The 15,467-nt window shown below is 40.5% G+C and overlaps 1 protein-coding gene across 8 annotated transcripts in view; it reads left to right on the forward strand.

The window, feature by feature from the left end:
* Positions 1-15,467, forward strand: part of gek (serine/threonine-protein kinase gek) — a 736,940-nt gene that overhangs the window by 554,429 nt on the left and 167,044 nt on the right. For all 8 annotated transcript variants that reach the window (XM_067151353.2, XM_067151356.2, XM_067151355.2 and 5 more), the window contains one exon: positions 6,633-6,882. In XM_067151353.2, the coding sequence (XP_067007454.2) occupies positions 6,633-6,882 (250 nt within the window). The remainder of the gene's footprint in view (positions 1-6,632; positions 6,883-15,467) is intronic.

Raw genomic sequence — 15,467 nt, forward strand, 5'->3', positions numbered from 1 at the left:
AGTTACTGTTCCAAAGGAAAGCAGGCTTAATAAGATTTGACAACTAGGAATTAGTTATATTTTCATCTACATTAATAATAAGAGCCGCACTGTGATATCAGGATTTCTTCATTTCGATAATTACTTATAAATTGTATAATTTTTAATTTATAAATTGATCTTTTTTCATGGATTATTAAGAAAAGAATATTTATTAGGACAATTTCTCTATGGAATATTGTACAAGTGTTTCCTTGACGACTGCTTTCTATTGTAGAAATAATTTATATATTTTCTCTTGAGTTATTTGTTTGTTTTAATCTTGTCAATCTTATGTTAATTTCAAGGACACTTCCTCTAAAGCATTACTTTGTCTATTTTATATTTTTCATCTAAACATTGTTATGTGGCTGAAGATGTTGTTAATATACGAAACATGTACCACTTTTGACCAATAAAAATTGCCTTAGGCAATCATTGTATCGACTAGGTGGAAAATAAATAAATACTTCATTGTGAATTCAGCAACTTCTCGAGATCTTCTGCAGTCTCAGATAAAATATCATCGGCAAATCTCAAGGTTTTGATTTCCTCTCCTTGGACTGTGATTCCCTTTCCAAATTTCTCTTTGATTTCCTTTACTGCCTCTTCTATGTAAACATTGAAAAGGAGAGGGGACAAACTGCAGCCTTGCCTCACTCCTTTCTGGATTGCTGCTTCTTTTTCAAAGCCCTCGATTCTTATCGCTTCAGACTGATTTTTATACAGATTGTAGATAATTCTTCTTTTCTCGGTATCTGATCCCTATCGTCTTCAAAATCATAAATCGCTTGGTCCAATCAACATTATTGAATGCCTTTTCTAGATCTACGAATGCCATGTACGTGGGCTTGTCCTTCTTGATTCGATCCTCTAAGATCAGATGTAAAGTCAGGATTGCTTCACGTGTTCCTACATTTCTTCTGAAGCCAAATTGATCTTCTCCCAACTCAGCTTCAACTTGTTTTTCCATTCTTCTGTAAACAATACGTGTTAAAATTTTGCAGGCATGAGATACTAAACTAGTGCGGTAGTTTTCACACCTGTCAGCACCGGCTTTCTTGGGAATAGGTATAACAACATTCTGCCAAAAATCGGATGGGACTTCTCCTGTCTCATACACCTTGCATACTAAATGAAATAACCTTACCATGCTGGTTTCTCCTAAGGCAGTCAGTAATTCAGAGGGAATGTCATCAATTCCAGGTGCCTTGTTCCTATTTAGGTCACTCACAGCTCTGTCAAACTCTGACCTCAAAATTGGGTCTCCCATTACATCAGCATCAACAGCCTCTTCATGTTCCAGAACCAAATTATCTACATCTTTACCTTGATACAACTGTTGGATATGCTCCTGCCATCTTTCTACTTTGTCTTCTTTCCCTAGAAGTGGCTTTCCATCTGAGCTCTTAATATTCATACACCTAGATTTCCTTTCTCCAAAGGTTTCCCTTTTTTTCCTGTATGCAGCATCTACCTTTCCCAGGACCATACAGCCTTCGGCATCCTTGCACTTCTCCTTCAGCCATTCTTCCTTAGCTACCTTGCACTTTCTATCCACTTGATTCTTTAATTGCCTGTATTCTTTTCTGCCCTCTTCATTTCTAGCATTCTTGTATTTTTGTCGTTCATCAATCAGGTCTAGTATCTCCTGAGTTATCCACTGATTCTTAGTTGATCTTTTCTTCCTTCCTAACATTTCTTCAGCCGCCCTACTGACTTCATTTTTCATGACTCTCCACTCTTCCTCTATTGTGTTTCCTTCAGCATTTTCATTTAGTCCTTGTGCAACATGTAACTTGAAACAATCTCTCACACTCTTTTCTTTCAACTTGTCTAGATCCCATCTTTTTGCATTCTTTCCTTTCTTCAATTTCTTCAACTTCAGATGGCATTTCATGACCAACAAGTTGTGGTCAGAGTACACGTCTGCTCCTGGGAAAGTTTTGCAATCCAACACCTGGTTTCTGAATCTCTGCCTAATTATAATGAAGTCTATTTGATACCTTCCAGTGTCTCCAGGTCTCGTCCACGTATACAGCCGTAGTTTGTGGTGTTTGAACCAAGTATTGGCAAGGACTAAATTATGATCAGTGCAGAATTCAACCAGCCGACTTCCTCTTTCGTTCCTTTGTCCCAATCCAAATTCTCCTACTGTACTACCTTCTCTTCCTTGGCCTACCACTGCATTCCAGTCTCCCATCACAATTAGATTCTCGTCACCTTTTACATATTGTATTAAATCTTCTATCTCCTCATATATTCTTTCGATTTATTCATATTCCGCTGTACTAGTAGGCATATAGACCTGCACTATTGTGGTGGGCATTGGTTTGATGTCTATCTTGACGACAATAATTCTTTCACTATGCTGGTTGTAGTAGCTTACCCGCTGCCCTATTTTCTTATTCATTATTAAACCAACTCCTGCATTTCCCCTGTTTGATTTTGTGTTGATAATTCGGTAGTCACCTGACCAAAAATCTTGTTCTTCCCGCCAATGTACTTCACTTATACCAACTACATCTAACTTTAGTCTATCCATCACCCTTTTCAGATTCTCTAACCTACCACAACGATTCAAACTTCTAACATTCCATGCTCCGACTCGCAGAATGTCAGTATCCATCTTCCTGGTGATGGCCCCCTCTCGTGTAGTCCCCACCCGGAGATCCGAATGGGGAACTAGTTTACCTCCGGAATATTTTACCTGGGAGGAAGCCATCATCAGTACACCATTCATTCAGAGAGAGCTGCATGTCCTCGGGAGGTAGTTACAGCTGTAGTTTCCCGTTGCTTTCAGCCGTGTAGCAGTATTAACACAGCTAAGCCATGTTGAGTATTATTACAAGGCTGTATCAGTCAGTCATCTCGACTGCCGCCCTTGCAACTACCGAAAGGCTGCTACCTCCCTTTCGATGAACCATTCGTTAGTCTGGTCTCTCAACAGATACCCACCCGATATGGTTGCACCTGCGGCTCGGCTATCTGCATCATTGGGACACGCAAGCCTTCCCACCGCGGCAAGGTCACATGGTTCGCAGAGGGGGGAGCTCATCTATAGTAACAGGAAACCAAAATTTTTGTTCTTCAGTATTATTGGTTTCATTGGAAGCAGATAAATTAGCAAGAAATGTAGAGGCATAGGCATTGGTTTCCTTAGTAACATAATCCCAGAACTGTGGGTTAGAAATTCATTCACTATGTCCATTTCTTTTGGATTAGTTCCCAATCCCCTCCTCACTATAGAGTGAATTTCAGAAACTGGTTTGCATATTACAGAAACAGGCTTATTGTCAACAACATCGCAATTCCAAGTATCATTTTCCTAGACTTCTCACCCGCTCTTGTTGCATTATTTTCCGTATTTTGGCTCAGAGTTACTATTTACACAGAGAAAATAGCTTCAGGTATCATCTGACATCAATTAGGTAGGCTGCAAAACAAACAGAATAAATCTCTCCGACCAGCTAACCGAGATAATGAGCTTAAAAATATTCCATGCACCAAGACGAAAAGTGTCCGTCAAATTATATTACCACCTTACGAATGCTGGGCGGAAGGTTCTGTCAGTATGGCAATGGGTTAATGATAATATTTTGTGCTTAAGTTTCTTGGCATTGTTCAAACACATGAAAATATCAACTGAGTAAGGAACACGGAACCATAGCATACAGTTTGTGTCAGAATAATAATTCAGGTGAATGGCGACAAAGAAGTTAGTGGACGGTTTTAAAGACCACACTATAATGAGTCGCAAATCAAATCCAGATGTTTCAGCATAGTACACCACTGTTTACTTTGAGTGCTCCTGACATGACTAAAGGAGAAAGAACATAGTATGCCAGACCAAAAAAAAAAAAAGAAAAGCAGTCAGATTACTAGATGTGCCTGACTGCCTTGCAGCTGGATTATAGAGTGTGTACTAAATGTACTGTTGTGGTATTATTACAAATAATTTAGTACTAGGCAAGTTGGCTATGCAGTTAGGGGTGCGTGACTGAGCTTGCATCCAGGAGATAGCGGGTTCGAATCCCACTGTCGGCAGCCCTGAAGATGGTTTTCTGTGGTTTCCCATTTTCACACCATCCTATCCCTATTCCTATCCCATCATCACCATATGACCTATCTGTGTCGGTACAATGTAAAGAAAATAGCAAAAATAATTTAGTAGTCTGTTTTCCAATCTACACATGAACTTTCAAGATGACACTACATTGGCACCACTTACAGGGGTGATGCTAAACTTTTTTCTCAAGTGTTTAAGATATTCATAGTTATATGGCTGAGGATGGCCCCATGCTGGGCCAAAATACTACCATTATATACAGTACTTATTTTGTTTATTTACACCGTCAATGTATGTATGTATGTATGTTCAATACTCAGCCCGAAGGCTGGTTGAATCCTCAATAGTTCCACCATTAGCTGTCATAGGTGCCCTAGGCATCACTGAAGAGGCAATACGGAACATAAAATTTATAAATTACGAAAATGAAAAAGGGGAAAAAAAGTAGACTGTCATGCGTCTGTTGAAGAATTGAGAAAATTATGTGATGAAATACAAACATATCAAATATTCAACAGTGCCACTACAGCAGGACCAAAGTGTTGATTATTGGATAGTAACCAGTCTAGGGTTGTTAATAATAATAATAATAATAATAATAATAATAATAATAATAATAATGATGATAATAATAGTAGTAATAGTAATTATATATGTATAGGACTGTGAAATTTAGTATTTACTGATAAATTTTGAGTAATTCAGGTGAACTCATAATAGATCCCAGGGAATCACTGGAGAGGTGGAGGGAATATTTTGAACATCTTCTCAATGTAAAAGGAAATCATCCTGGTGGTGTTGCGAACAGCCAAGCAAATGGGAAGGAGGAAAATGATGTTGGTGAAATTATGCTTGAGGAAGTGGAAAGGATGGTAAATAAAACACCATTGTCATAAAGCAGCAGGAATAGATGAAATTAGACCTGAAATGGTGAAGTATAGTGGGAAGGCAGGGATGAAATGGCTTCATAGAGTAGTAAAATTAGCATGGAGTGTTGGTAAGGTACCTTCAGATTGGGCAAAAGCAGTAATTGCACCTATCTATAAGCAAGAGAACAGGAAGGATTGCAACAACTATCGAGGTATCTCATTGATTAGTATACCAGGCAAAATATTCACTGGCATCTTGGAAGGGAGGGTGCGATCAGTCGTTGAGAGGAAGCTGGATGAAAACCAGTGTGGTTTCAGACCACAGAGAGGCTGTCAGGATCAGATTTTCAGTATGCGCCAGGTAATTGAAAAATGCTATGAGAAGAATAGGCAGTTGTGTTTATGTTTTGTAGATCTAGAGAAAGCTTATGACAGGGTACCGAGGGAAAAGATGTTCACCATACTGCGGGACTATGGAATTAAAGGCAGATTATTAAAAGCAATCGAAGGCATTTATGTTGACAATTGGGCTTCAGTGAGAATTGATGGTAGAATGAGTTCTTGGTTCAGGGTACTTACAGGGGTTAGACAAGGCTGTAATCTTTCACCTTTGCTGTTCGTAGTTTACATGGATCATCTGCTGAAAGGTATAAAATGGCAGGGAGGGATTCAATTAGGTGGAAATGTAGTAAGCAGTCTGGCCTATGCTGACGATTTGGTCCTAATGGCAGATTGTGCCGAAAGCCTACAGTCTTATATCTGGGAACTAGAAAATAGGTGCAATGAGTATGGTATGAAAGTTAGCCTCTCAAAGACTAAATTGATGTCAGTAGGTAAGAAATTCAACAGAATTGAATGTCAGATGGGTGATACAAAGCTAGAACAGGTCGATAATTTCAAGTATTTAGGTTGTGTGTTCTCCCAGGATGGTAATATAGTAAGTGAGATTGAATCAAGGTGTCGTAAAGCTAATGCAGTGAGCTCGCAGTTGCGATCAACAGTATTCTGTAAGAAGGAAGTCAGCTCCCAGACGAAACTATCTTTACATCGGTCTGTTTTCAGACCAACTTTGCTTTACGAGAGCGAAAGCTGAGTGGACTCAGGATATCTTATTCATAAGTTAGAAGTAACAGACATGAAAGTAGCAAGAATGATTGCTGGTACAAACAGGTGGGAACAATGGCAGGAGGATACTTGAGATGAGGAGATAAAGGCTAATTTAGGAATGAACTCGATGGATGAAGCTGTACGCATAAACCGGCTTCGGTGGTGGGGTCATGTGAGGCGAATGGATGAGGATAGGTTACCTAGGAGAATAATGGACTCTGCTATGGAGGGTAAGAGAAGTAGAGGTAGACCAAGACGACGATGGTTAGACTCGTTTTCTAACAATTTAAAGATAAGAGGTATAGAACTTAATGAGGCCACAAGACTAGTTGCAAATCTAGGATTGTCGCGACGTTTAGTAAATTCACAGAGGCTTGCAGACTGAACGCTGAAAGGCATAACAGTCTATAATGATAATGTATGTATGTATGTATGATAAATTCCTATATTACGTATGGATTAGCCTGTCTCACTCTGTGTTCATATTTTGAGTTAATATTGTATTTAAAATCCAACAGCCTTTTTCCATTTCGGCTGCTTACATTTGTATGATTTTTTTTCTCACTCAGGACCATAATCCTCTGCACACACTCGAAACACCTAGTAAACCCCCGCTCATCGCATCGCATCTTCCTCCCAAACCCAAGTCTCACCAGTTCCTAGTGCGTACCTTCTCATCACCAACCAAGTGCAGCCATTGCACATCGCTAATGGTTGGGCTGACTCGACAAGGAGTGGTGTGCGAGGTGTGTGGCTTCGCTTGTCACATCGGCTGCTGTGAAAAAGTTCCAGCCATTTGTCCTGTTCCGGCTGATCAGAGTGAGTTTCATTGATTTTAATAGGAACTTTGAAAGTCCTTACATTATTGGGCACATCTGTAAGTGTGTGTCTTGGGTCCTTTAGTTTTAATACATTTAAAACAATTGTGCTGGATGCTTGCCCTACAGTGTAGTGAAGAATTTTGTGTATCACAGATTGAGAGCATAAAAAGTGCAATTTCTTACAGTCAGAATGAGTTGTTTATTTGGCTAAAGTTCATAATTTTTTCTTTCATTTGTTGTTTTAAAAGAAAATACTTCATAATATAGGACCCTTATTTATGCATTACCCACCTTTATGCATACAGGATAATAGAAAGAGCTGGCTAACTGCAATCAGTGGCTCTGTGAGTATTACTTATCAGTTGAAACTGTAACTGTTTGTATCATTAAAATTTTGTTCTGTAATTTGTCACTGGAAGGAAGAGAATTATCTATATATGATATTTGAAGTTGAGTTTGCTCGTCTTATTCATAAAGAATTTGTTAGAACGCTAGGCTGCCTTCAAGATCAGTCATACTTAAGCTAGTGAATAAATATATTTGATAATTGACTCATTATAATCACGTTCACAGCCAAGTTCATTGATTAGTTTTGGATCTCCCTGAATCATCCCTTTTCTTCAATTTCACACTTTTAAAAATTAAGATTAAATGTAAATTTTTATATCGTAAAAAAAACTAGTGAACAGAATTAAGGTAAATGTTCAAAAATTTCAGGATTATGTCAAATCTATTTCTGGACATAGTTTTATTAAAGACAGGTACAGGCCTACCAAAAATATCTGAGGTGGACCATTACAGTGTGGCCAGATGTGTGAGAAAGAAAGTTCCTTCAATTCAACTTAAAAGTACCTACATTTTCCCTACAACTATATAAAAATCCCTACTTTTCATTTTTGGGGACATGATTAGAAGTATAATAAATATTAAGCATTAGGAAGCAATTGATACTTACAGTTGCAGTAATATTTTAAAAACTCATCGGTATGAAAGTATACTAGTCCTCTTCAACACTGCTTATATCCACATATGGTGAAGACAGTGTGGCTGCCATCGGTATTGAATGTGAAGAATCACCATACATATCTTTGGGAATCACATAAAGCACTGTATTCCTTAAATCATGTCAGTGTTTTCCGGGCTCGTAGGCCGTGGTCCAGGAGTGAGTGAATGTCCTGGCGTTTCACCGAAGACTGTGTTCGGCATTGTCAAGGGTTGCGACTGACTTCGACAGCAGCGAAGCTCTCAGTGGAATGAAGTGCTGTTGTAATTCCACCTCATTATATAGTGCAGGATATGGCACGCTGCTCGCCTATTGGCCGCCATGGTGGAGGGGCGGTCGCTGATTGGCTGTTCTTCGGCCAATGGTTGAAGCGTTAGGGAGCCCGGTGTACATTGTCCTGCCTTGGCGGAGACAGGCAGTTAATCATCCGTGGCTTTCTTCTGGTCTGCCGTGGCTATCCTGTCCTTCAGGATTTAGAGCTTTCAAGACTGGAAACCAGGCTTTGTTTACCCGTTCAGATTCCTCCTTACGGTTGAAGCTGTTGGTGTGCTTCAGAATTTCAATGGCTTCCCTCTGTAGCCGGGCGTGGTAAGACACAGTAGTTGACAGTACTTCGGTGCCGCTGTACTGTGTGTCATGGCCTGCTAGCAGCGAGTGTTCAGCGACTGATAATCTATCTGTTTGTCCCAGCCGGCTATGTCTGTTATGCTCCTTCGGTCATGTGACGATGCTGCGTTTGGTAGTGCCTATGTATGTCTGGTCGCAGCTGCACGGGATCTTGTAGACACCTGCTGTGGAGAGAGGATGGTGCTTGTCTTTGGCAGACCTAGGCAGTTCCTGGATTTTCTTCGTCAGCCTATGTATAGTTTTAACCCCATGGGACTCTAGTAGCCTCCCTATTCTGTCGGTTACTTTCTCAATATATGGCAGAAAGGCTTTAGCTGCCGGCCGCTCCTCTTCTTTCTTCTTGGTTGTTGGACGTCTAGGATGGATTGCTCGCTGTATATCTTTAGGGCTGTACCCGTTAGTGAGTAGGGCCCTATTGAGGTGGCTGAGTTCCTCATTGAAGTTCTGAGGTTGACAAATTCTCTTAGCACGGCCGGCTAGCATCTTAATCACTCCGTATTTTTGTCGTGGGTGGTGGTTGGACGTCTTCTGAAGGTAGCGGTCTGTGTGGGTCAGCTTGCGGTATACTGTGTGTTCCAAGTTGAAATCGGCAGTCTTCATTACCAGAACATCGAGAAAAGGGAGCTTTCCCTCGTTTTCTGTCTCCATAGTGAACTGAATATGGGTGTTAATACTATTCAGATGCTGTAGAAACAGCTGTAATTGTTCCTTTCCATGGCTCCAGATCACAAAGGTGTCGTCTACGAAGCGCAGCCACACCTTAGGTTTCAGTGGTGCAGTCTTGAATGCTGTTTCTTCGAACTTTTCCATATAGAAATTTGCTATCACCGGACTTAGAGGATTGCCCATGGCGATGCCGTCCACTTGTTCATAGAAATTGCCATTCCACAGGAAATAGCTTGTCGTGTGGCAGTGATTGTACAAGTTGGTAATGTCCTCGGAAAAAATTTGAGCGATGTGGTCCAGGGCCTCATTCACAGGTACCTTAGTGAAGAGTGAGACCACGTCAGAGCCGACAAGCAGGTCTTCAGCTTCTAACTGGATGTTATTCAGCTTTTCTATGAAGTGGGCTGAATCTCTGACGTTCGACTGTGTGCCACCGATGTAAGGTTGTAGTAAGGTGGCCAGATGTTTAGCAGTATCGTAGTTCAGTGATCCGATAGCACTCACGAGGGTTTCTTCTTCACACTGTCTGGCAATGAAGAGGCCAGACAGTGTGAAGAGGGAAACCTCCAGAAGTGAAGCTCTACCTTCGAGGTTATATGGCTTACCCAGGATACACAAGGACAACGTACCTCTACGGCGATTGATTGATTGATTGATTGATTGATTGATTGATTGATTGATTGATTGATTGATTGATTGATTGATTGATTGATTGATTGATTGATTGATTGATTGGGTTATTTATTAAAATATTACGTTACTTAATATAACTTCTTCTTCAGTTCCTGTTTCTAGTTCTCTCCTGGGTGGTGGTATAAATCAAATCAAGGATGTCCTTAGTTGCTTGTCTTTCCACAACTCTTTTCCTGCTTACAATATTTCTTCTTATCTTTCCTCCTCTGTTGTCTATACCATTATCCACTGTATGCACCCACCTGCTTCGAGGGCTTCCTTGTGGCCTCTTTCCTCTTGGTTTCTCTGTAGGCTACATACTTTCTTTGTAACTCGGTCTTCTTCTATTTGTATCATGTGTCCATACCATTTCAGCTTATTTATTTCTATATTGTCCTGTAGTTCTTGAAACTCCTATTATCCTCTCTCTTCCTTTTATCCCTACAATACCTGCTGGCGGAGCTGTTGAGGATCAATCCAGCCTTTGGGCTGATGACTAAACATACATACATACCTCTAAGGAATTTCATCTCCGTTACCTGAACTCTATTTTCATCTCATTTTGTTGTTGTCCATGTACCTGCTGCATTTGTGTATATCAGTACTTAATTGGTTGAATGCAGAACTTCTTTGCATTTCCTTGGAACTTCTTGGCTTCACAGTATATCCCTCAAACTATGTGAAATGCCATTTGCTCGGTGTGTTCCCCTTCTATCTCTTTATGTACCCATCTTCTTTGATTACACTTTCCAAGTATTTGAAACTTTTTACAACTTCTATTGGTTTTACACTTACTGTTACCTTCCTCCCTCGTTCCTGATTCTTGTCATCACTATTGTTATACTTTTCTCTATGTTTATTCTCATTCCAAACTCTTCTATGACCTGATTCTGTACATTAACTCGTTCTTGTACTTCCATTTCATTTTCTCCCCATATCACTGTCACCTGCAAACATTAGGGTTTCTGCTGTTTTTCTTCTCATCTACTCTGTTATACACTTGTGTATTTCGTCCATGACTGTGTTGAAGAATATAAGGGAAGGTATGCTTCCCTGCTGACGTCGTGTTTCCACATTGAACCATTTTATTCCTCATATCTTCTCCTTTACAATACTAACACATTTTTTGTACATGGCTTTTATCATTTGCATTTCTGCTCTGACTAGTTGCTTTTTCCTCAATGCATCCCAAACCAGCTGCCTTGGTAGACTGCCATAGGCTTTCTCAATGTAAGTTATATATAAATGTCATCAACAAATTTTAATATAAAATATTTGGTCAGTTGTTTGCATTCAGGTAATATTTATCAAAATAACAGTCAACCTAAGCATATGATTCTGATCAGTTTTGTAGATGTTATACCCATGAATGTCTTCAGTCCAGAGACTGATGGATTCTCAAGTAGCACCACCAAAAGTTATGTAGTTACAGAGAAATGTCAAAAACTGATGGGAGCTCCACAAGAAGACATACAAGGCTTGGTATGAAGTGAGGTAGTTTGCCATTGCTTGTCTTGTCCTAAGAATACTAGAGGGAAAAATCATTAAGATGTACCACATAGTTTAGATTTAGAAGTTGCAAGAGAAACAGATTTGTAAAATCTAGTTTACAGGGAATGGGCAATAAAGTTTTCCCAGATATGCACCTTTCACTGATTGCTAAAATGCACCACCATTCTTTTTAATTAATAACATCAAAACTAATGATAATATCAAAACGAATGCAAATACGAGTATTTACAACAATCTTCCATTAGAATGTTCTCCTAAGTTGGGCTGGACATAGACCAATCCCCTTAAGTGGCTTCTTATACCTAATAGAAATGCCAGATTGTATATTCATGGTGGATGTTTTAGGAAAGATCTATCCTCTCCTTTTGTTTTCATGAACAGTGTTATTTCTTCCAAAGGTTAATATATACTGTGCAGTATGTTGTCCTGAAACAGTCACCAACCCATTGTATGTTAAATACCAGCCCTTTAAATCCACTGCCCACTGCTAACCTGCAGGACTAAAAGCATTTGGATCAACTGCAATTCAGAATTTTGCACATTGCCTTACACACATAATCCATTTCCAGTTCTTGAGAATGAAGGTACTGTTGCTGAATAAAGCTCTAGGAAGTTTGTAGTTTAGGGTTATCCAGATGCTCAACTTTCTGCTCTACTTCAGTGTTGCTGCAAATCCTATTCTTCCTTTGCTTCTCATCGCTGGAGTGCCATCGGTGGTGACAGCCACAGGTCTGTGGAGAGGATGACTCACACAGCAAGGTTATCAGTCTTCCAATAAAGAAGATCTACCTTAAATGCCATCAGGCATTGGCAAATATGAAGGGAATGGTGATGTTAAAGTGGCTGCAATACACCAGCCGGGGTTTGCACAATGAAATACTAAATTAAATTGCAGCTATTTTAAGTAGCCATCCTCTTCTTCTCAGCAAGTCAGAAAAGAGTGGGGGTACTGGATCTATACCATTCTCATAGATACCATACCCAAGACATTCTCCTTCTTCCTCTATTTCTCCCACCTTCAGCTTTACCTTGTAAGATAAGCTGAAGGAGTCTGTACCTTTCATTTTGAATGATGTAGCCATAGTACTAAGTTTCTTCTTTTTGATGTTGTGCATGAAAGTCCCTATTACAGAGGAGTTCACTCATTGTCTTGAATGCAGTCCTTGCCTGATCAATCCGGGACCTAATTTCAACAGCATTGTCTGTGATCTCATGTATGCAGCCGAGATACTTAAAGCGTTGGACTTGCTCCACTGATGTGCCAGGTACTTCAGGTGAGCAAGTTGAATGACATGGATGGGCCACAAAATATCACTCTAAGAGCTGCATGCCTCCAGACCTCCAATTTGGTGTAATTGTTCTACAGGCTGCTAGGTCTCCCTCCTCTTAAGAAATCATTGTCATCTGTGGGTCCTTCCTGTGTGCTAGGTAGAACTTTTGCAAGGAATGTGCCTCTGTTGTTTCTGTCTTTGTATGACTGGGCGAGTTGGCTGTGCAGTAAGGGGTGCGCAGCTGTGAGCTTGCATCCGGGAGATAGTGGGTTCAAACCCCACTGTTGGCAGCCCTGAAGATTGTTTTCTGTGGTTTCCGATTTTCACACCAGACAAATGCTGGGGTTTTACCTTAATTGAGGCCATGGCTACTTCCATCCCAGTCCTAGGCCTTTCCTATCTCATCGTCGCCATAAGACCTATCTGTGCGTCAGTGCAATGTAAAGCAGATTGTAAAAGAAAAAAGTCTTTGTATGCTTCTCTTATTGGTCCTAAAATCCTCCTTAGTATTTTTCGTTCCTTGAGCTCTAGCTTCCTCAGTGGACCATATCTGTTCATCAGAAGACACTCAGAGGCGTACAGTACGGACAGTCTTACTACTGAATTGTAATGTTGGAGTTTAAGTTTCTTAGAGAGGCACTTGGATGTATAGATGCTCTTACGGGTATGGTAGATCCTTTCCAACTTGGTGCATCTGGTATCTATTGCTAACGTCTCATTCCCGGTTGCTGAAATCCACTCCCCTAGGTACTTCACTGCAGGAACCTTACGAATGGTGGTGTTTTCCAGTGGCATAGTAGACGTTCTCCGTTCTTATTTGTCCTCTTATAAGCTGGGTAGAGACCCACTATCCTGCGATATTTTTTCTCCTTTCCTACTTGTACATTGAAATCACACATCAGTATGGTGGTATAATGTTGTGGGATCTTGTCCAGGGCTTCTTCTAGAATGCTCCAGTATTGTTCAACTGCTTCCAGGTCATTTCTATTTGTGTCGTTTGTGGGTGCATGGAAGTTCATTATGGTATATGCCCTATTGCGGAACCTCGAAAGATATTGAGGAGGTCCTATCATTAGGTGAAGTGAACCCTATTATGTGATCAATCATGCTATAATGGACAGCAAAGCCAGTGCCAAGATGTGGGACTGTCATTCTTGGGATTCAAATGCGACTTCGTCTGTGAATCGTGTTTCTTGTAGTGCTGCAATCTTGATGTTATATTTGTTCAGCATGTCTAGAGTCTGTTTAAGTTTACCAGTCTTTAGCAGTGAGTTGATGTTCACTGTAGCCAAGTAGGTGATATTTCTCTTTCTTTTCTGCTGTTGTTTGAAGGTGCAGGCTCCCCAGAATCTGATGACCTGCTTGCCCCATCACAAGTGGGGGTGGATTTGTTACCACCTGGGGTATTCTTTGTATTAATGTTTTCTTTCATGTTTGAGTCCAACGAGTATGTAGATGAGGCCACCCTAGCGGGTGACGGTTTGTCTACTCAAGGTTGTTAGCCCCGAGGAGAAAAATGGACGGACCCGACACCTCGAAAAGTGAAGGTATCTGCCAAAGAAAGACAAGGGCCACGAAGGGCATGAAAATGAAAGACTACCTAGCCCTCAGAAACCTAATAGCGTCGGGATCGGAAAAGAACAAGAGTTGACCAAGGAAGGTCGGATAGGACAGATGAAAGTGAGGAGCCTGGCACAAGTAAGTGGAAGCAATGCCAGGACTCAGCTAAGGGCCCATGGTCGCCAATCCACTCTCAAAATTTCAGAGCCCCTTGGGCCCTTTTAGTCGCCTCTTGCGACAGGCAGGGGATACCGTGGGTGTTATTCTACCGCCCCCACCCACAGGAGGGGTTTTCAATACTATTTTTTTTAAACTACTTCTTTTGGTACCACATTGAATCACTTTAATTCAGTCATTGGAATTTTTGAAATATTAGTTGGCTGAAGAAGAGAATGATCTTTCCTTGAAACATGAATGATTAAATTATATATATATATTTAATAGTTTTTTTTTAATAGTATTGGCAAGGTGGACTCATTATCTCCTGTTTTTCAATGCAGTGAAATTGTTACTGGTGAAGGTCAACTCTTTTTACATTCGTCTTCCGCATTGATGCCATTGTTGTTATCCTTGTCCGCATCTTCATCGCCACTTTGTATCACAACATTTCCCACCTTATATTCACCGTTGCTTTCATTGTCCAGAAAGTCATTATTTCCAAGGCAGTGTAGCCATTTTTGTTGTTGTGGTCAGAAGTACAAAAAATATATATTTCATCATTGCTAGGAAACATGAATATGAGGAAAAAGTGAACTGACTCTCCTTTAGAACTTCCTTGAATTTCAGGCGCTCCATTTGAACTGATCAGATGCTGCACGTATATTTACGGGCTTAGCAAAGTGAGTGCGCACGAAAACTTATATTTACGGGTTTGACATTGAAAATGAAAACCTTTGAAAACCATTGAAAATGAAAAACGTTGTACAACCTGTTTTCCGGTCAGTGACTGGGTCAGGGATGGGATGAATGAAGCCCCAAACTTGCGTGGAGATGAGAAATTGTGCCGGCTACCGAGACCTGTCACACTCCTTTGGGGCAAGATTAATGACTGACAGATGAAATGAAATGATAGTGAAGAGTGTTGTGGAATAAAAGATGACAGGGAAAACTGGAGTACCCGGAGAAAAACCTATCCCACTTCCGCTTTGTCCAGCACAAATCTCACATGGAGTGATCGAGATTTGAACCACGGTATCCAGCGGTGAGAGGTCAGGGGGTTTAGTATTGACTAGGTTAATTTGGTCCAACTGCCTCCTTCTGTGACGTTTGACT

The sequence above is a fragment of the Anabrus simplex genome, chromosome 7, assembly GCF_040414725.1.
Source record: "Anabrus simplex isolate iqAnaSimp1 chromosome 7, ASM4041472v1, whole genome shotgun sequence".
NCBI lineage: Eukaryota > Metazoa > Arthropoda > Insecta > Orthoptera > Tettigoniidae > Anabrus > Anabrus simplex.